Below are 22,373 nucleotides of genomic sequence, written 5' to 3' on the forward strand. Positions count from 1 at the left end.
TATATTAATGTACTGTGTGTTTGTTTGTGTAACCAATGACATTTTAAATGGACAATAAGTGCAGCGTTTTATACTAATTATTATCTGTAAAATCACGGCTTTAATACACGCCTATATGTCTGGCTGTGTCCCAAATGACCTGCGTGTACAAGTGCACTTCATCCCCTGATGTAGTGCCCTTCAGGGCCTGTGTCGGTGGTTTAGTCTTCACCCAGTAGGACCTACTTAACGTTTCCTTTCTCGCCTGGACGCTCTTGTATGAGGTTAAATCCCAAATGCAAAGCTGCATACTTGTGAAAGTGCACTACATACATAGTGATGTCGTGTCTTCTCCACACAATATAGTGCACTACGGCTGCAACAGTCTGTAATTTGGGACGCGACCCAACGCTTTGCATTGCTGTGGGAAAATGGCGGACAAAACGCCAGGCGGGACACCGAAGGCCAGCTCAAAGGTACATTTGGAATCATTAAAAATAATTAAACAATAATTGTGTTACAGTTGGGAATTGTGTTACATGTGTGGGATGTAAACAGATCTCATTGTGGTGCATTGTTTCTTTTGATCTGTAGCTAACAGCATGCTAACACCACTTAGCCTGCTAGCTAAAGGATAAAAATGGCGTTGTTTTTTGCTAAGTGGCTAAAATACTGTCTCCCAAATACAGCGCGTGTTGGGATTAAAACCCCACGTTATAGTTTCTGGTAACATTATTAAAGTTATAGTATAATAATTAAACCGGTATTATAAAGATCCGCTTTATGAGCTGCAGAGGAATTTAGCAGTTAGCATGTTAGCATCTTTCCCCGTACAGACATGCTGCTAAATGTTACTGACTTATTAACATTTATTTACGGAGTTTATTTTACATAAGATGTGTTTTTGTGGTTTATTGAGATGCTACAATACAAAGGTTATTATTTTGACTTTACACGTGTTAGTAAACGGTGGCGTTTCTGTGCTAATTACATGTGTAGCTTTGTACTAAAGTCCCGTTCATGTGACTTTATAAAGTAATAAACAGAACCAGAAGTGCAGCTGTAGCGTTTAGTCCTGGGCTATAGACTGCAGCAAGTATATTCTGTTTCAAATATAATGCTCTCTCTCTCTCTCTCTCTCTCTGCCGTCCCTTCCCTCACTCCCGTCCCTTCCCTCACTCCCGTCCTGTCCCTCACTCCCGTCCTGTCCCGTCCTGTCCCTCACTCCCGTCCTGTCCCTCACTCCCGTCCTGTCCCTCACTCCCGTCCCTTCCCTCTCTCTCGTTCCGTCCCTTCCCTCTCTCTCGTTCCGTCCCGTCCCTCACTCTCATCCCTTCCCTCTCTCCCGTCCCTTCCCTCTCTCCCGTCCTGTCCCTCTCTCCCGTCCTGTCCCTCACTCCCATCTTTGTTACACTGTCTTGTTTTTGTCTCACAGGCTTTGTTAGAAAGTAAACTGAAGGCCTTCAGCATTGGGAAAATGGCTGTGGCTAAAAGAACCCTGAGTAAAAAGGAACAGGACGAGCTGAAGAAGAAGGTGTGTGTGTGAGTGTGTGTGTGTGTGTGTGTGTCTGTGCTCCTCTTTACACTGTGTGTTAACAAACCTGTCTCAGGTGATGAGATCAGGTGTGAATAAGGAAAGAGCATGTCTCTGTAAGACACGTCATATTACACGTCTGTAAGGCGCGTCATGTTACACGTCTGTAAGGCGCGTCATGTTACACGTCTGTAAGGCGCGTCATGTTACACGTCTGTAAGACGCGTCATGTTACACGTCTGTAAGGCGCGTCATGTTACACGTCTGTAAGGCGCGTCATGTTACACGTCTGTAAGGCGCGTCATGTTACACGTCTGTAAGGCGCGTCATGTTACACGTCTGTAAGGCGCGTCATGTTACACGTCTGTAAGGCGCGTCATGTTACACGTCTGTAAGACGCGTCATGTTACACGTCTGTAAGGCGCGTCATGTTACACGTCTGTAAGGCGCGTCATGTTACACGTCTGTAAGACGCGTCATGTTACACGTCTGTAAGACACGTCATGTTACACGTCTGTAAGACACGTCGTTGTGTCCCTAAAACACAGCCTCATCTTTATCTCAACGATTTTCTGAATCTGGTCTAAAGTGTTTGTGCATTTACCTTAATCAGAATTATATGAATGAATTCTGTGTTTTAATGTGTATACAGGCACGTACACACACAAGCTTTGTGTGTGTGTGTGTGTGTGTGTGTGTGTGTGTGTGTGTGTGTGTGTGTGTGCATGCAGTGTGGTGCATTATTAACTCTAGTTTTATGACATTTAGATTTTGTTGGCATGGAATAATTATCATTTAAATGAATGTGTATTTAGTTATTATTAAATGAAGTGCTGTGTGTTTCTGCTGAACAGGAGGATGAGAAAGCAGCTGCAGAAATCTATGAGGAGTTTCTTGCTGCCTTTGAGGGGGGTGAAGGCAGAGTGAAGACGTTTGTCCGAGGAGGAATCACTAATGCTTCTAAAGGTGATTACAAATGGCATCGCAAACACTGACCCACTTCACAAACACCACCACAGTGTAACATTTACTCTACAGAGGCTCTCATCATCTCACCAGCTGTAGTGTGTGTGTGTGTGTGTGTGTGTGTGTGTGTGTGTGTGTGTGTGTGTGTGGACGCATAGACACAGGGTAAAAGTGCATTAATTGTGTGTGTAAGTGACCGAGCACGTTGTGTAATGAGTGTTTTGTTACAGACGATGCTGCAGCTGATGACAAGAGAGGAAAACTTTATAAACCCAAATCCAAAATTCTGGAAGCTAAAACGTTCTTGCCGCTGGAAACTCCTCCTCAGTTCCTTACGTATGACAAACGCAATGTGAGCACAGCTTCAGCTTTTTCTGCTTCTCACTTCATCTCATTCAAATTGGAAAAATGTTAATAATGTTGCTGAAATTTTCTCAAGGCATTAAAGAAAGCAGAAAAAGAGAAGAAAAAGAGCAACCTGGAGCTTTTCAAGGAAGAGCTGAAACAGTAAGTGTGTTTTACCTTCTCTGTCGGTGTGTATGACACTGAATGTACTTTTGCTGAACGTGTGTGTGTGTTCAGGATCCAGGAGGAGCGAGATGAACGACACAGGATGAAGGGACGAGTCAGTCGGTTTGAGCCTCTGCCCAACGTAGAAGGAAGACGATCCTGTAAGTTGTGTAGGTGTGCGTGTGTGTAGGTGTGTGTGTACACGTACGTGGGTGGGTGTGCGTGTGTGTAGGTGTGCGTGTGTGTGTGTGTGTACACGTACATGTGTGTGGGTGTGCGTGGGGGTGTATATGTGTACACGTACACGTACGTGGGTGGGGGTGGGGGTGTGTACACGTACGTGTGTGTATTAGTGGTGTGCCCTATCACACCTTCCATGATAAACACCAGTGTAATTTTTACATGATAAAGTGTCATCTCACAATATCAGTGATACAGTGAAGGTACGTGAGGAGGAGAAACTAGTGATACAGCTGATGATGTGCAGCCCAGAAGTAAACAAACGACCCCACTCGCTAGCTGTGCTCCATATGACAGGAAGTAAATGGTGGAGGGAAGTTACTGATGCAGTTACATATTGTTTGGCCAAAGACAAGTTGTCAATCCAAACGGTGGTAAAGGAGGGAGTTAAAGACTGGGTAAAGCTCAAGCCAAGGTACAACATCCCAGGCGGAAAATATTTATCCAACGACATCCCTGTCTGCGCTGTATGTATGGGTGTGGGTGTGCACATGGGTGTGGGTGTGCACATGGGTGTGGGTGTGCACAGGGGTGTGGGTGTGCACAGGGGTGTGCCCGTGGGTGTGGGTGTGCACATGGGTGTGGGTGTGCCTGTGGGTGTGCACATGGGTGTGGGTGAGTACATGGGTGTGGGTGTGCACAGGGGTGTGGGTGTGCACATGGGTGTGGGTGTGTACATGGGTGTGGGTGTGCCCGTGGGTGTGGGTGTGCCCGTGGGTGTGTACATGGGTGTGGGTGTGCACATGGGTGTGGGTGTGCACATGGGTGTGGGTGTGCACAGGGGTGTGGGTGTGCACATGGGTGTGGGTGTGCCCATGGATGTGGGTGTGTACATGGGTGTGGGTGTGCACAGGGGTGTGGGTGTGCACAGGGGTGTGGGTGAGTACATGGGTGTGGGTGAGTACATGGGTGTGGGTGTGCCTGTGGGTGTGGGTGAGTACATGGGTGTGGGTGAGTACATCCCTGCCTGTGATGTATGTATGTATGTGTGTGGGTGTGCCCATGGGTGTGGGTGTGCCCATGGGTGTGTCTGCCCCATGGGTGTGTAGTTAACTCAGTGTTTATGTGGTGTGTCTGCCCCATGGGTGTGTAGTTAACTCAGTGTTTATGTGGTGTGTCTGCCCCATGGGTGGATAGTTAACTCTTAGTGTTTATGTGATGTGTCTGCCCCATGGGTGGGTAGTTAGTGTTTATGTGGTGTGTCTGCCCCATGGGTGGGTAGTTAGTGTTTATGTGGTGTGTCTGCCCCATGGGTGTGTAGTTAACTCAGTGTTTATGTGGTGTGTCTGCCCCATGGGTGGGTAGTTAGTGTTTATGTGGTGTGTCTGCCCCATGGGTGGGTAGTTAGTGTTTATGTGGTGTGTCTGCCCCATGGGTGGGTAGTTAGTGTTTATGTGGTGTGTCTGCCCCATGGGTGGGTAGTTAACTCAGTGTTTATGTGGTGTGTCTGCCCCATGGGTGGATAGTTAACTCTTAGTGTTTATGTGATGTGTCTGCCCCATGGGTGGGTAGTTAGTGTTTATGTGGTGTGTCTGCCCCATGGGTGGGTAGTTAGTGTTTATGTGGTGTGTCTGCCCCATGGGTGTGTAGTTAACTCAGTGTTTATGTGGTGTGTCTGCCCCATGGGTGGGTAGTTAGTGTTTATGTGGTGTGTCTGCCCCATGGGTGGGTAGTTAGTGTTTATGTGGTGTGTCTGCCCCATGGGTGGGTAGTTAGTGTTTATGTGGTGTGTCTGCCCCATGGGTGGGTAGTTAACTCAGTGTTTATGTGGTGTGTCTGCCTCATGGGTGGGTAGTTAACTCAGTGTTTATGTGGTGTGTCTGCCCCATGGGTGGGTAGTTAGTGTTTATGTGGTGTGTCTGCCCCATGGGTGGGTAGTTAGTGTTTATGTGGTGTGTCTGCCCCATGGGTGGGTAGTTAACTCAGTGTTTATGTGGTGTGTCTGCCCCATGGGTGGGTAGTTAGTGTTTATGTGGTGTGTCTGCCCCATGGGTGGGTAGTTAGTGTTTATGTGGTGTGTCTGCCCCATGGGTGGGTAGTTAGTGTTTATGTGGTGTGTCTGCCCCATGGGTGGGTAGTTAACTCAGTGTTTATGTGGTGTGTCTGCCCCATGGGTGGATAGTTAACTCTTAGTGTTTATGTGATGTGTCTGCCCCATGGGTGGGTAGTTAGTGTTTATGTGGTGTGTCTGCCCCATGGGTGGGTAGTTAGTGTTTATGTGGTGTGTCTGCCCCATGGGTGTGTAGTTAACTCAGTGTTTATGTGGTGTGTCTGCCCCATGGGTGGGTAGTTAGTGTTTATGTGGTGTGTCTGCCCCATGGGTGGGTAGTTAGTGTTTATGTGGTGTGTCTGCCCCATGGGTGGGTAGTTAGTGTTTATGTGGTGTGTCTGCCCCATGGGTGGGTAGTTAACTCAGTGTTTATGTGGTGTGTCTGCCTCATGGGTGGGTAGTTAACTCAGTGTTTATGTGGTGTGTCTGCCCCATGGGTGGGTAGTTAGTGTTTATGTGGTGTGTCTGCCCCATGGGTGGGTAGTTAGTGTTTATGTGGTGTGTCTGCCCCATGGGTGGGTAGTTAACTCAGTGTTTATGTGGTGTGTCTGCCCCATGGGTGGGTAGTTAGTGTTTATGTGGTGTGTCTGCCCCATGGGTGGGTAGTTGGTGTTTATGTGGTGTGTCTGCCCCATGGGTGGGTAGTTAGTGTTTATGTGGTGTGTCTGCCCCATGGGTGGGTAGGTAACTCAGTGTTTATGTGGTGTGTCTGCCCCATGGGTGGGTAGTTAACTCTGTATGCACACAGAATTCGAGGTTTTCAGCACTGAAATTCTACAACATTTAGCTGTTAGATTTTGATGACATTTTATTTTTATAGGCAGTTTTACATTTTAAAGGTTTGCTGCTTTGCTGCTGTTTGTTTACATTTGTACTTAAAGTTGTAGGGCAGTTTTATTACATGCCAATATTGTGCAGACCGGAAGTGTTTGTAAGTGTCATGATGGAGGATAGAAGTGTTTGTGGTTGCACCTTTGAGGTGATGCGAAAGCACGAGCGACTCTTTGGCATCTCATTTGCTATACAATTAAATTAAAATAAATAATTTTACTTTAATTGTATTTAAACTTGCCTTTTTAACTCACTACAACACTAAACCAATGAGAACCCTGAGCTTGTTTCTTTACAACGAGACGGTTCCATCTGGGGTAACAGGAGACAATGTCACCCGAAGTGTGTCGCTTATGTCCAGTTTATTCCGTCGTTTTGTTTCGGTTGCCATCACTGCAGAAATCCCCGCTTCACACAGATAGCATGTCGGACATGACGATAGGGATGTAAGTGCTGTGGTGACAATCTCAGGGTATTCCGCCATGACTTTAATCCAGAACATCGGCAGAGTTTCTAACTTTCTAACGACGTCTGTTTCGTGCTCAATTTGTGGGTTAAATTTGAGCAAACACAATATACACGTACACAAGCACTGTTAAACATGACAAAGTACCGGTGAACAGAGAGAAGAGCGATACACACCTTCTCTCTCCACCAAAGCTACAACACCACTGCCGCTCGCAGCCGCTCAGCTCCAGACGTCACCTAAACCCGGCACGATATCACGATATTTTGCGCATGCGCGGTATCGGTGCGGCTTTAGGTGACGTCTCTCAGCTCCCGGTTAACCTCTCGTCCATGGAAAGTCGCACAAACCCGAGAGAAATACACCACAGTAAATAACATGGGAATAATTTAATGTTCCTTGGGCGGCCCGGTAACATTTGGTCCACGGCCCGGGGGTTGGGGACCACTGCCTTAAAGGGAGAGACTGCTAAGAGAAAGTGAAGCAACTGTTGGAAAATGTGTGCAGATATGCATCGCGGGGGAACGACAAAAGCTCAGATGCAACAAATGCACGAGGAAAAACAGCTCAGCTCCCTGAGAGCAGACACATCGATGCAGTAAAACAAAAACAATCGTGCAAAAATGAGTGAAAGATGAAGACCAAGACAGAGAAAGCAAGTTTCAAGTGTAAAAGATCAGAACAGGACATTTACCACGCAGCTGTCCGGCGTTTGGCAAACAAGGTGAATGAACCATTTTACAAAGATGTGCAGGTCTAAGCACGTGCATGCAGGAAACATCACAGGGTCGTGTGATGACTTCTGTGTGGGAGACGTTACAAGCATCACTGAAAGAAGAATGGACGACTGATTTGGAAAAAAGCTGTGAATTTTAAACTTGACGCAGTGCACAAGCAAATGTCATCCTGTATATCCTGTTAGAGAAGAATGTTAAAGAACTCAAGTGTGAAACTGTCCACATACACAGGAGAGCGAATCTCAGTGAAAGGTCTGTGTGACCTGGCAGTGAAATATAAAGCTGTCACATCTGTTGTGACAGAGAGAGAAGTCATGCCAGAGCTGGGGATTCAAATGTGTGAAGAACTGAATGTTGTAAAGAGAGTAATGATGATTAACAACCTGGACGTGTTCACATGAAGGCATGGGTTGTTTAGAAGGTGAACGTTCTATCAAAGTGGATGTGAACGTTACTCCAAAAGTACACCCACGTCGAAAAATATCAGTCGCCATGAGAGAGAAGCTTAAAGCTGAGCTAGAAAGAATGGAAGGAATGAGAGTGATAAAGAGAGTGGGTGAACCCTAATGGAGAAGCCTGATGGCAGTCTGTGGGTTTGCTGAGACCCTCGTGACCTTCATACAGCAGTGATGCGAGAACATCATCAATTACCAACTGTTGATGAGATCACATGTAAGCTGCCCAAAGCTCAATATTTTTCAGTGCTTGATGCCAGCTCAGGCTTTTGGCAAATCAAACTGGATGCTGCTGGCTCTCGTCTTTGTCCTTTTAACACACCGTTTGGACGTTATCGTTTCCTTCGTCTTCCTTTTGGAATTCAGCTTCGGAAGCGTTCCACAAAAAGGTACAGCAGTTATTTGCAGGTATTGATGAAGTTGAAACCTACATTGATGACATCCTGGTATGGGCTGAAACAAAAGTGCAGCATGACTACAGGTTCAGACGAGTGTTGGAAAGAGCACGTGTAAAGAATGTCAGGATAAACAAGGACAAATGTAAGATCTGTCTGGATGGAATAAAGTATGTAGGTCATATTATAACAAAGGATGGACTGAAACCTGATATGGCTAAATGAAGCAGTGAGAGGAATGCCGATTCCCGAGTGAGACGTGAGAAAAGAGACGTGTCTCGGTTTCTTGGAATGGTGACATTTCTTGCAAAATTTGTACCGGATTTATCGCAGCATACAACAGTTCTACGTGATCTTTTAAGGGATGAAGTTGAATGATGTACATGTACAGTGACTAGATGAACATCAACAAGCATTTGAGAAGCTAAAACTGCTGCTAACAGAAACCCCAGTACTTCTCTATGATGATGTGAGCCTACAGTAACTGTCTCTGTAGATGCCTCCAAAAGTGTTATGGAGCAGTTTAACTACACGAGGAGAGGCCTGTAGCATGTGCTTCTCCTGCATTCTCTGGGACAGAACAACACTAGGCTCAAATTGAAAAAGAAATGCTGGCAATAGTGTTTGGTGTAGAACGCTTTCATCGATTAGTTTATGGCCGAGAGGTTGAAGTTCAAACGGATCACAAGCCACTAGAGATGATCATGAGGAAGCCCCTAAACAGAGCACCAGCTACAACTCCGACTACTCATGAGACTGCAAAAGTATCAGCTGAATGTAAAGTGTGGCTCGGGAAAGGAAATGTGTCGCTGATGCTCTGTCGGGAGCATGTGTGGTAGAAAACGTGGACATTACAGAGGCTCAGGTATATGTGGTGCTAACAAATGTGCCTGTGTCTGAAAAGTTAACAGAATTACATAGAGAAACAGAAAAGGATGCCACATTGATGAAAAATGTACAATATGGTTGGCCAAGGAAAATAAAAGGTCCTAAAGAAATTCAAAAGTACTGGAACTACATTAGAAATGTCTGCTGTTGGTGGAATTGTATTCAAAGGAGAACAAATTATTGTTTCTGCTTCTATGAGAGCTGACACGTTACATCGGATTCATGAAAGTCATTTAGACATCGACAGTCGTAGGAGACGAGCGAGAGAGGTGGTCTTTTGGCCTGGAATGTCTGAGTATTGAAGACATGGTCAGTCATTGTGAAGTATGTAGCGCACATAGAAGGTTCCAGACTAAAGAGCCACTACATCCTCATAGTGTGCCACATCTCAGGCCTTGGGCAAAAGTTTGCAGTTGATTTGTTCACTCATAATAAAAAAGAGTATTTGAACATTGTGGACTATTTCTCAAAGTTCATTGAAGTTGATTTGCTTAAGAACGACACCAGAAGTTTGACCGTCATCGAGTCGCTGAAGTCTCTGTAAGGTTTGGGATTCCTGAGGCACTCATTTCTGATAATGGACCACAGTTTGCTTCAGAAGAATTTCACATGTTCTCTAAAGAATGGGAGTTTCATCATAAAGCTTCTACCATGCTCAGTCAAATGGAGTGGCTGAAAGGGCTGTACAAACTGTGTCGAGAAAGACTGAAGCTGATGACCGGGATCTGTATATGTCATTACTGAATCTGAGATACACACCTTTGGATACCATAAGAGTCTCCTCTGTACAATTACTGATGGGTCGGAGAGTGAGAACCAGATACCAGCATCAACTGTGTTACTAAATCCTGAGTTACTGCTTCTGTGAAAGAGTCATTGGAAACTTGTCAGGAAAAGTTTGACCATGGAACAAGACAGAAAGTAACAGTGGGAGAAAATATCAGAGTACGGTGTGTGGAATCCAGCACAAGTTACTGCTCTGGCTGAGCAACCAAGGTCTTATGTGGTGGAGACACCTGATGGACAATTGGCTTGCCGGTCCCAAAAGCAAGTACTCACAAAACAGACTGAGGCAGCGGATCAGAGCATGATTAAAGATCGGCACGAGCCAAAGGCAGTGTTGGATGATAAGAGACTGCATTACATGTACTGGTCAGTTCAGAACACGGAGTGGGAGAATAAGCCACAAAGACTTATTGCTGAAATGTAGTTTTGCACAATTGCTTATTGGAGCTTGATTAATGACATTGGATTGTTTACACTTGTGCTGCACGATTAATCATATCGCAATCGTGATATCAAGCCTGTGTGATTATATGACGCAAAGTGCTGCGATTTTATGAAATAAATAATAAATAAATGCATGTGTGGACATGACAGCCCATTCTCTCTGAAAGCTGTTTGCCTATTACATCCACTACACCGCTATCTGCCAATAAAATAAAGACCAGTGAGTTTCAGTTTAGACAGTGACACGTGTGACACGTGTGGTGCGTTTGGTCATGTGACTTTTTACGGTGTGCAGCGCGGAACGGGTGAAGATGGATGCCGAGCAGACGGACACTGAACTGGTGGCCAGAAAAAATTCTACCTCTAATTTTGTCAGACGAGAGGAAATATGTTCAACAACATTTTTTTTCATAAGACGAGACGATGACGAGACTGCACCACTGTCCAAAACGCTGACTAAGACTAAATTAACATGGATTATTGTTGATGAAAAAAGACGAGAGGAAAATGTTATGTATAAAATAAAAACTAATAAAATCTCTTCATTTTCGTCTACAATTGTCTGTTTGTTCATCAGCTGTTACGCCTTTAAAGTATCCAGAACGAGTTCGTGGCTTCGCGCTGTAGCTCGTTACAGGTCTCATACGCCTTTTTGTATACAGCTAATTGTGTTGCTTCTGCTAAAGAACATAGTGCGCTCCGTCTCTACGGTTAGAACCCTGTGTGTCCATGGCAACGCTCTGTTTTTCATGGCATCGGTGTGTTATAGTTAGCAGCGGTCTGTTATCAAGAAATAAAATAGTGTGTGTGTAGAAAACATTCGTCCACACGCCGCTCAAAAAAAAACAAACTCTGAGCCCAAGTCCACCGTCTAGGCGGCTTTTTGTGTTAAATGCTATTTCCTGTCGCTGCGCTTTTATTGTACATGACAGCTGATGTCCCGATGTCCGGTCTTTACATTATGATTAAAAGCAGTATCAGTAAAGTAACACACGTGATGTGCATCAAGTCCGAGTGTGTGTACTGTTTAAAGTCCGAGTGTGTGTACTGTTTAAAGTCCGAGTGTGTGTACTGTTTAAAGTCCGAGTGTGTGTACTGTTTAAAGTCCGAGTGTGTGTACTGTTTAAAGTCCGAGTGTGTGTACTGTTTAAAGTCCGAGTGTGTGTACTGTTTAAAGTCCGAGTGTGTGTACTGTTTAAAGCCCGAGTGTGTGTACTGTTTAAAGTCCGAGTGTGTGTACTGTTTAAAGTCCGAGTGTGTGTACTGTTTAAAGTCCGAGTGTGTGTACTGTTTAAAGTCCGAGTGTGTGTACTGTTTAAAGTCCGAGTGTGTGTACTGTTTAAAGTCCGAGTGTGTGTACTGTTTAAAGTCCGAGTGTGTGTACTGTTTAAAGTCTGAGTGTGTGTACTGTTTAAAGTCCGAGTGTGTGTACTGTTTAAAGTCCGAGTGTGTGTACTGTTTAAACGTGTTCTCAACTTCTCACTGATACTTTTGTGATTCAGAATTTTGACAAGTTTTATAGCCTTGATATTGTTTCTTATTCAAAAGTGGTGACAGAAAAAACTCTTTACCCCCCAACCTGAAACCTCTTCCCCTGTCACAATCACATCATAATCAACATTAATAATTAGGCTTAAAAGCTAATGTATATGTAAGTAATCAAGTTTAATAATTACATTAAGTTGGAAATTTATCGCAATCGCAATATTGACCTGAATAATCACAATATGATATTTTCCCTAAATCGTGCAGCCCTAGTTTAAAGTGAATGACTGGTGTCATGATGGAGAATATAAGTGTTTCCGGTTGCACCTTTGAGGGATAATAAATGTTAACCAGGTGATGAGAAAGCACGAGCGACGTAACACTGATATGTTACAAGATAAAAGTTACTGTTAACTACAGTGTAAAGGAGTTCTGTTGTACAGGGGAACATCCCGACTCGTACCATGGACACCTAACCCTGTTTACATTAGACTTGTGTTGTGAGATTGTCACTATTGCACTGTACTGCTGCCACTTTAACAATCAGTCGTGGCTCATTGGATGGAAAATGCCCTTCATTTTGTTCTACACTGTCATAAACATCATTATTGAAATATCATGATGTAATTTTGAGGCTGTATCGCCCACCCGTAGTGTGTATCAACGTGTGTGTTGTGTTTGTGCCTTTACAGTTTTAGATGAATCTGCCCCAGGCTCACATGATGTTGGAGATCCTACAACCACAAACCTGTATCTAGGCAACATAAATCCTCAGGTGATTTACCTTCACTAATATCTGTACAGAACTTTGTCACTTTACATTTATGGCCTTTTGGGACACACCTTTATGGAGACTGGTGATGGTTTAAAGCCCCAGCACTGCTGCAGTTGTTCCCTTCTGCAGAACCCATACCCCTGTGTGCTCCAGGAGGCGCTGTATCACAGCATAATAAGCTGGAAAACTATGGCTGTGCTTTTATACCACAAATAAAGCTTTCTTCTTTTACTGTGTTGTAGTGACACCACAACAAACACATAAACTGTGTGAAAGCTGTTGTAATGATTATTCAGATTCTACCCCATTCACACTCTACCACCAGATACCACTCTGCCCATTGCACCAGACATTGGGAACCTTGTGTGTGTAAATTATAAGCTGTTGAGCCGTTGTCATGCCAATCGTGCTGTTTTTGGTTGTTCATCGTTGTCATGTCGGTATGCTGTAGATGAACGAGGAGATGTTGTGTCAGGAGTTTGGACGTTATGGCCCCTTGGCGAGTGTGAAGATCATGTGGCCCAGGACTGATGAGGAGAGAGCCAGAGAGAGGAACTGTGGGTTTGTTGCCTTCATGACGAGGAGAGATGCAGAACGGGCTCTTAAACACTTAAACGGTACGCATGCAAAAGTCCTGACAATCTGTCTGTGTAAATGGCTCCTCAGCGTTCCTGCCGTGTTTAACACACTTATGGTTTTGTTCTTCCAGGAAAAATGATAATGAACTTTGAAATGAAGCTGGGATGGGGCAAAGGTGTGCCAATCCCCCCCCACCCCATCTACATCCCTCCCTCAATGATGGAGCACACACTCCCTCCTCCACCCTCTGGTCTGCCCTTCAACGCTCAGCCCAAAGAGAGGTTGAAGAACCCCAATGCCCCCATGCCACCCCCTCCCAAGAACAAAGATGAGTTTGAGAAGGTAACTCACTCCACACTGATGCCACACACACATAAAGCTGTTATTAGCTGTCACAGTTAGTTATAACACAGGGGGTTTATAATAAATACTGTGGTGAATTCCTCACAGTGTCACTAAAGTCTGATCTGAGCACCTAAATGTGATGAGAAATCCAATGAAAGCATGTAGTGTAATGACAGTGTGTTGATGTGTACTGTGAGGAATAAACCCAGTGTTCAGTAGAATAAACAGTGTTGAGTGACACAGGTAAGTCATTAGGAGACAGTTTGATGTTATACAGAGCACCATGTTGTTTGTTTTGTTGTTAGACCTGTAACATGTAGACAGTGTGGTGTAAAAGTGTCAGTAGTTCAGGTATAAAGTTTTAAAACTGACCAGCATAGACGTTTTGTTGTTGTAGGTTAATGTTGCATATAGTTTTATGCTTGTTTCCTTTTAACAATACTCACGTCTATTCTATGTTTATTATCTGATGTGACTTCATATCCAGACTCTGTCGCAAGCCATAGTCAAAGTGGTTATCCCAACAGAAAGGTACATGTTTCTCTTCTTCTCCAAATTCTTATCACATGTAGACTAAATCTCTGTAGTGTCTAAACCATTGGACATGAGGGCACTACACAGGCTGTTCATCTGAGCAACAGTTGGGGCTGTGCCTGAACACACACACACACACACACACACACACACACATATACACACACATATACACACACACATACACATATACACACGTGCACACACACACACACGTGCACACATATACATATACACACACACACATATACACACATACACATATACACACGTGCACGCACACACACACACACACGTACACACACACATATACACACACACACACACATATATGCACACACACACACACGTGCACACACACATATATACATACACACACATACATATACACACACACATATACACACATGCACACACACACACACACATACATGTACACACACACACACACATTCACACACACACATACACACATACACATACACACACATGTATACACACACACACATGCACACACACATATACACACACACGCACATACACACACACATACACACACACATGCGCACGCACACACATACACACGCACATACACACACACATGCGCACGCACACACATACACACACACATACACACACACATACACGCACATACACACGCACATACATACACACACATACACACACACGCACATACATGCATACACACGCACATACATGCACACACACGCACATACACACACACACACACACACATACATGCACACGCACATACACACATACACATACATGCATACACACACACACACACACACACACACACACACACATACATGCATACACACGCACATGCACACACATACACACACATGCACACACACACACACACACACACACAAAAAACAGAGAGAGACAAAACCCCAGAGTTAATTAAAGTGTACATGTTAGTTTAGCTCATCACCAGATCTAAAGTGTATTAAACCTGTGTGTGGTCTTGTCTGTGTGTAATAAACATACACTTGCTGTAAGTCTATAAATGATGAGACTCAGAGAGGTAAAGAATGTTCTCTCATGAAACATCTGATGGTGTTATAATGTGACCTACAGTGATGTAATGAGGTTTACACACACAGGTGTTAAATACTCACTAGTGTTTAAACACATCTCTTTACTGCACTAGTGATCACACACGTGGTAGAGAAAAGCACTCAGTAAGAGCACAGCACAGTAAACACACACACACACACACGCACACACACACACACACACACACACACGCACGCCTCTGGCTGATGCTCACCTGAACTGCCACAGTAGTGTGGGACAAAAGCGCAGCACCCAATCCCCTGTAGTGTCAGTGACCTTTGACCTTGGCCTTGGTGAGCAGCACCAGTTGAACTGCAGCAGCGAGGGACCAGGAAAACGTCACAGGACTGAGGATTGGGGAAAGTATACAGAATGACATCGGTATGATCGGCTCCAATGCTTTGTGACTGTGATTTTTCTACATTCTGACCCAAAGCAATAAACCATCTTTACATGATGTAGATTTACTGTCCTGTCGCTTCCGCCTGGTAACTACAGCTTTAGTGTAAACAGGTGACATTAAAGGCAATGTGCAGTGAGGGAGCAGTTGTCCTCATTCTCAGAGTGTGTGTGTTGTTACACTGCCAGTCAGTTTTAAACCTTACACACTGCACTGTTCACTATTCACTCACAACTCAATGTACACTTCTGTGTGTGTGTGTGTGTGTGTGTGTGAGAGAGAGAGAGTCTCAGATAATGATGTAATGTGTGTAAAAGGCAGAGAACGATAGAGAGATAATGCAGTAGGGTAAGGAATGTGTGTGTGTTCTCTGTGTGTGTGTGTGTGTGTGTGTGCGTGTGTGTGTGTGTTGGTGATGGCTCTGAATCCATGCCTAACTCTGTTGCTTTTGTAGGAATTTGCTCTGTCTAATCCACCGGATGATCGAGTTTGTGGTGCGTGAAGGTCCCATGTTTGAAGCCATGATCATGAACAGAGAGATAAACAATCCGTTGTACAGGTGAGATGTTTATTCTGTGTCCTGTTTAAGACTTTATACATCAGGGTTATACAGTTTACCATCAAGACCATTATGTCAATCACAACACACAATCTTTTATGGATCATTTATAAATAATAAAGACTGAAATAAAACTGTGTGTGTGTGTCTGTGTGTGTGTGTGTGTGTGTGTGTGTGTCTGTGTAGGTTTTTATTTGAGAATCAGAGCCCAGCTCACGTGTATTATCGTTGGAAGTTATACTCCATCCTGCAGGCAAGTTTCAGCACACACACACACACACACACACACACAAACACACACACACAAACACACACATACAGACACACACAAACACACATACAGACACACACACATGCACACACAGACACACACATATAAACACATACACACAAACACATACACACATATACACAAACACATACACACACATACAAACACGTACAAACACATACACAAACACACACACACACAAACACATACACACACACAAACACACACATACAGACACACACATGCACACACAAACACACATACAGACACACACACATGCACACACAGACACACACATATAAACACATACACACACAAACACATACACACATATACACAAACACATACACACATATACACAAACACATACACACACATACAAACACACACACACGTACAAACACGTACAAACACATACACACATACACACACACACACCCCGTCATGTTAACGAGTGTGAGCTGAGACTGAACTCGGTCTGACATGTTACAGGGAGATTCTCCAACTAAATGGAGGACGGAGGATTTCAGGTTATTTAAGAACGGCTCGTTGTGGCGACCGCCTCCTCTGAACCCATACCTTCACGGTACACCTCAGGAGGAGGAGAACGATGAAGATGAGGAGGAAGAAGGGATTAAGAAAGGATCACTGAAAGACGAGTATGTCAGCTAATACACATGAGGATAATAACATGCAGGCAGATGAACCGGGTTAAAGCTGATGTACACTGTGTGTGTGTGTGTGTGTGTGTGTGTGTGTGTGCTTGTGTGCGTGTGTGTGTGTTTGTGCGTGTTTGTGTGTGTGCGTGTGTGTGCTTGTGTGTGTGTTTACAGTGAAAGAGATAAATTAGAGGAGATCCTGCGAGGGCTTTCCCCCAGGAGGAGTGATGTAGCTGAGGCCATGCTGTTCTGTCTCACTCATGCTGATGCTGCAGAGGAGATTGTGGAGTGCATCACAGAGTCTCTGTCCATTCTGAAAACACCACTACCTAAAAAGGTGTGAACACACACACACACACACACACGGTGTTGGTTATTGTGTCTTACTGCTTTTGTACTTTAACCTTCACTCTGAAACATAACAAAGGGTTGATGTTTTAACCCTTTCTGTTCTTCACAGATTGCCAGGTTGTATTTGGTGTCTGATGTGTTGTATAACTCCTCTGCTAAAGTCTCGAATGCCTCCTATTATCGCAAATTGTAAGTTCAAGTTGCTATTTTTACATCTCAGTTTGTAAGCAGTATGATGTCATAAATCTGCCTCTCTTTTTTTACTAGCTTTGAGATTAAACTGTGTCAGATATTCTCTCATCTCAACACCACCTTTAAGACCATACAGGGCCACCTACAGTCGGAACATTTTAAGGTACACACTCGTGTTTAAGTATGTTGGTGTGGGAGCTTGTAGTGTTTACTGTGTGTGTGTGTGTGTATACTGTGTGTGTTTACTGTGTGTGTGTGTTTACTGTGTGTGTGTGTGTATACTGTGTGTGTGTATACTGTGTGTGTGTGTTTACTGTGTGTGTGTGTGTGTGTGTGTGTATACTGTGTGTGTTTACTGTGTGTTTGTGTTTACTGTGTGTGTGTGTGTTTTACTGTGTGTGTGTGTTTTACTGTGTGTGTGTGTTTTACTGTGTGTGTTTACTGTGTGTGTGTTTAGTGTGTGTGTGTGTGTTTACTGTGTGTGTGTGTGTTTACTGTGTGTTTGTGTTTACTGTGTGTGTCCTGTCAGAATCCCACACTGAAAGTGTTTAAATGATGATTGTCTCCTCAGCAAAGAGTGATGTGTTGTTTCCGAGCGTGGGAGGACTGGGCCTTGTATCCTGATCCATTTCTCATCAAACTGCAGAACATTTTCCTGGGACTCGTCAGTCTCGACTCGGAAAAGGAGGCAGAAGTGTCAGAGGTGAGCATCTAACACCATGGAGATGTTTCACTTCTGTTCACAATCAGCTCTCGTCCACGTTCTTCACTGGACTGAAGTGTGATTACATTCATCTGTTAAAATGTAGAATCTGCTGCTAAATAAACTTGTGTATCACATTGTGTGTGTGTGTGTGTGTGTGTGTGTGTGTGTGTGTGTGTGTGTGTGTGTGTGTGTCAGCCCCAGCCACAGCTCCAGCCCCAGCTCCAGCCCCAGCCCACTGAACAGGCTGAGGATTTGGATGGTGCTCCTATTGTGGAAGAGGAGTTAGATGGAGCTCCTTTAGAGGATGTTGATGGCACACCGATCGATGGAGCTCCATTAGATGGTGCTGTGCTGGACGACCTGGATGGTGTTCCGATAAAAGGATCGGAGGAAGAACTGGACGGCCTTCCTCGTGAGTCAGTTACACCCACACACACACACACACGCACACTACACACTACACACACACACACACACACACACACTACACACATACAGGGTAAGAATGTCGGCTCATTTCTACTGAAATCACAAAGTAACTCCACCCATTACACCATGTCAGGATTGTTTGCTAATGTAAACCCTGATAAACAGGCTGAAGTTAATAACATACAGGAGACAATAACATGTTTTAGTCTCAGCATTTTATACACAAGTGAAAGTTGTAGATAAACTGAGATAGAAACGGATCCTGACCCTAACTGTACTTGTGCAGTGGACGGGCCGAAGCCTGGGTTTAAAATGGCTCCATCTAAGTGGGAGGAAGTGGACGGAACTGCTCTGGAGGCTCAGGGTATGTATGAAGATGTTTCTGGAGGTCTTCCTCAGCTCCTTTGTGTTTGTCCTAATGATAATGTAGTGATGTTTCATTTACAGCCGTAACTACGTCAAAGTGGGAAGTCTTCGAGGAGTCTGAGAAAAGTGGTGATAGGTAAAAAATCTAGTCCTTTAATGTTTGTTTATTTTCGGATGTTTTGCTTGTTGCTCGTGAGTGTAAGTAACAAAAGCAGTTTATATAACAGGAAACCACATGAGGCTGATCTGAAGGACACGGTGAAGAGTTCCTCATCAGAACCACAGTTTCACACTCAGTCCACAAGAGAGGAACATCAGGACTCTAAATCAGCCAAACTGTCAGAGATGAGTGAGGAGAAACGTGCTAAACTGCGGGAGATCGAGGTGACTTTACTCGCCACACCCTGCTGTGTGTGCACCTGGAGGTCGTTACATGGTTAATAACACTTGTTTTCACAGCTCAAGGTGATGAAGTTTCAGGACGAGCTGGAGTCTGGAAAACGGTCCAAAAAAACTGGCCAGAGCATTCAGGAGCAGGTGGAGCTTTACAGGGATAAACTTCTGCAGAGGGTCAGTCCCAGTGCTTATAAACGTGCAGGGGTATGGGTGGGGTGGGGTGGGGTCACACATGGGGTACTGTGGTGGTACTTTGTGTGAATTTGCCATTACTGACACTTTTAGCTATACACTGACTCGTTTTATACAGAGCAGCATGTCACTACACACACACACACACACACACACACACACCCTGGTTGATATAAACATTTATGTCTCCTGGCCGAGCTGCTGTAAATCAGTCAGTCATTCTCTGTTGATCTTTATTGACCAATCAGCACTCGGCATTGTAAGCTCCGCCCACAGTCAGTCAGTCAACATCTGCAACAAGATTTTCTGTTTCTAACTTTTAGGAAAAGGAAAAAGAAGTGGAGAAAGATAAAGAGAAGGAAAAAGAGAAAAAGGACAAAGAGAAATCTGACATAACACATAAAGAGAAGGAAAAAGACGACTCGTCCTCCAACAGAAAAGAGAAGTAAGTCCCACACACACACCGGTGTTGAGCTAAATCAGTGTTTAATGCTGAAAAGTCATTAAATCCCTGTGTTGTGATTGGTTAGGAAGCGCAGACACAGTCTGTCTCCCAGTCCAAGTCGCAGCAGCAGCAGCAGCACCCGGCGTGTCCGATCTCCATCACCACGCTCAGAGCGGTCTGATCGCTCTCACACTAAGGACAGCTCGCGCTCCACCTACAGAGATTCACCCAGAGACAGCAGCCGAAAATCCTCCAAAAGGTCAGCTTCGTCTCTCCATCTCCACCCGTCTCTCCATCTCCACCTGTCTGTATCTGTTTGTTTCTCTCTGCAGCTACCGCTCTGCCTCCACCCTTCTCTTTATCTACTCCTACATCTTCACCTTCTATCCATTTATTGTTCTCTCATTTTTACATCTATCTGCCCCTTTCCTCTTCTCTCCCTTTGCTCCCCCTGTACTTACTCCCTCTCAGTGGGCCGAGTGTTCAGGACACATCGACGCTTAGTTACATGACATCACTCTTTTTTAGAAACTTCACACACCTTGAGAAAAACATGAGTTTTTATAGACAAATGACCGACAGAAATGCAGCAGACTGAACCTACAGCATCACTAACATAATGTACAGCGATATGTTCAATGTAATGCTGCGTTCTCTAGTCGATTAGCAGCACACCCTCATGGTACAAATGGTACGGTCCAGTAGCTGTTTGGTGTGTGTAAGTAATCTTGTTGTGTGTGTGTGTGTGTGTGTGTGTGTGTGTGTGTGCTTTTTACAGATCACCCTCTCCCTCTGCCACCCCCAAGCGCTCCCGCAGGTCCAGATCACGAACACCCAAAAAGTCTTCTAAGAAGTCTCGGTCCCGTTCCCGCTCACCACACCGGTCACACAAAAAATCCAAAAAGAGCAAACACTGAGAAACGTCTTCATCTCGTCTGTGCCTCAGTTTCATCTCATCAGTGTGTGTAGGAAGCGTCCAAGTTTCTCTTATTCCTCCATGAGGTTCATCTCCACCTGCACGCCTGCAGTCCCATGCGATAAGGGTTCGTCCCTGAGGTTTTTACCAGCCAGTTCTACTCACTTGCTCTCAGAACAATGTTGTATTTTTGCTCGTGGTTTTTAGGTCCCTGCAAAAATGACGTAAATTAAATAGTGTATGTTTCAGTTGTATAGATGTTTTGATTTTCAATAAAGACACAACGTATGTGAACTTTTTCTCAGACTGATGTTTTTGTCTTAATGAAATGTTTGCAGAGGATTTTCTTTTTAATGTCAGATCTGATCACAGCAGCTGCAGTGTTAGTTACAGTGGACACTAAACCTTAACACTAAAATGGCTCCCTTTATAGTGTCACAGTCACAGGTGAACAACCCTGTCGGATTTATTTACATTGAAGGAAACATTTTGCCCAACATTGTGTTCCAGTGAGTCACAGATTGGTGCATGATGCTAAACTGAAAGTGACAGTGACGTGACATACGGCTAAGTACGGTGACCCATACTCAGAATTTGTTCTCTGTATTTAACCCATCCGAAGTGCACACACACACTGAACACACACAGCAGTGAACACACACACTGAACACACACAGCAGTGAACACACACACCCGGAGCAGTGGGCAGCCATTTATGCTGCGGCGCCCAAGGAGCAGTTGGGGGGTTTGGTGCCTTGCTCAAGGGCACCTCAGTGGTGGCCAGCCCGAGACTCGAACCCACAACCTTTGGGTTACGAATCAGACTCTCTAACCATTAGGCCACGACTGCCCCTTAATTGGTGGTTATAGGCACATATTAGCTGTTATGAAAGTTACTGCGTAGCTCCAGTACACACTTAACCATGTGACCGTCTCACACTGAACACAGTAAAGACTCAGTTTAAACTCTTCTCTTTAGGCTCTGGGGGCTTTTAGTCATTTATATTGTGGTTTATAGTAAAAACTCCTCTGAATAGGTTGTGTGACTAAAAATCTAACAGATTATTAATGTTTTAAAGCCTGGAGAGGGAATGTTTTAATAAAGCAACATTTTTCTCCAGTTTTGAGCAGATTTATCTATCTATCTATCTATCTATCTATCTATCTATCTATCTATCTATCTAATAGACTGAACAGTTTAAGTTGCTTTTTTTATTTTCTCCCATTTGACTTGCAGAAACCCGACAGATTAACTTTTGTCTTGTTAAGATGTTGTTAACCCAAATGAAGTGTTTAATATCTGAACCTTAGGCTGATGTGTAGTTACATGTGCTGATGTTTGTGTGAAGGTTAGTGGTTAGTGTGTAGGGTTTAATAACATCCTGTGTGAGTGTGTCATGGGGTCA

General features: G+C 44.3%; 1 protein-coding gene across 4 annotated transcripts; it reads left to right on the forward strand.

The window, feature by feature from the left end:
* Positions 1 to 308: 308 nt before the first annotated feature.
* Positions 309 to 21,266, forward strand: LOC113637243 (U2 snRNP-associated SURP domain containing). Of its 4 annotated transcripts, none has more exons than XM_047820646.1 (25): positions 309 to 455; positions 1,415 to 1,513; positions 2,368 to 2,479; positions 2,710 to 2,831; positions 2,919 to 2,986; positions 3,062 to 3,159; positions 12,459 to 12,541; positions 12,993 to 13,158; positions 13,251 to 13,462; positions 13,953 to 13,996; positions 15,940 to 16,044; positions 16,231 to 16,297; positions 16,808 to 16,974; positions 17,149 to 17,311; positions 17,435 to 17,514; positions 17,593 to 17,680; positions 18,089 to 18,220; positions 18,419 to 18,635; positions 18,939 to 19,016; positions 19,100 to 19,154; positions 19,234 to 19,402; positions 19,478 to 19,588; positions 19,930 to 20,051; positions 20,137 to 20,310; positions 20,830 to 21,266. In XM_047820646.1, exons 1-25 carry the CDS (start codon positions 411 to 413, stop codon positions 20,966 to 20,968), a joined length of 2,916 nt encoding a protein of 971 aa, XP_047676602.1. In that variant the 5' UTR covers positions 309 to 410; the 3' UTR covers positions 20,969 to 21,266. The 4 variants fall into 4 exon arrangements, with proteins under 4 accessions (XP_047676602.1, XP_047676603.1, XP_026993600.1 ...); XM_047820647.1 differs by having other exon boundaries at positions 19,246 to 19,402; XM_027137799.2 differs by having other exon boundaries at positions 3,062 to 3,150.
* Positions 21,267 to 22,373: the final 1,107 nt, after the last annotated feature.

This window comes from Tachysurus fulvidraco, chromosome 11 (assembly GCF_022655615.1).
Source record: "Tachysurus fulvidraco isolate hzauxx_2018 chromosome 11, HZAU_PFXX_2.0, whole genome shotgun sequence".
Classification (NCBI taxonomy): domain Eukaryota; kingdom Metazoa; phylum Chordata; class Actinopteri; order Siluriformes; family Bagridae; genus Tachysurus; species Tachysurus fulvidraco.

Coding starts and splice junctions, on each gene's coding strand:
- LOC113637243 (XM_047820646.1), top strand. CDS start 411: ATGGCGGACAAAACGCCAGGCGGGACACCGAAGGCCAGCTCAAAG. Junction 1,514..2,367: donor AGGACGAGCTGAAGAAGAAG/GTGTGTGTGTGA, acceptor TCTGCTGAACAG/GAGGATGAGAAAGCAGCTGC. Junction 18,636..18,938: donor AGAACTGGACGGCCTTCCTC/GTGAGTCAGTTA, acceptor GTACTTGTGCAG/TGGACGGGCCGAAGCCTGGG.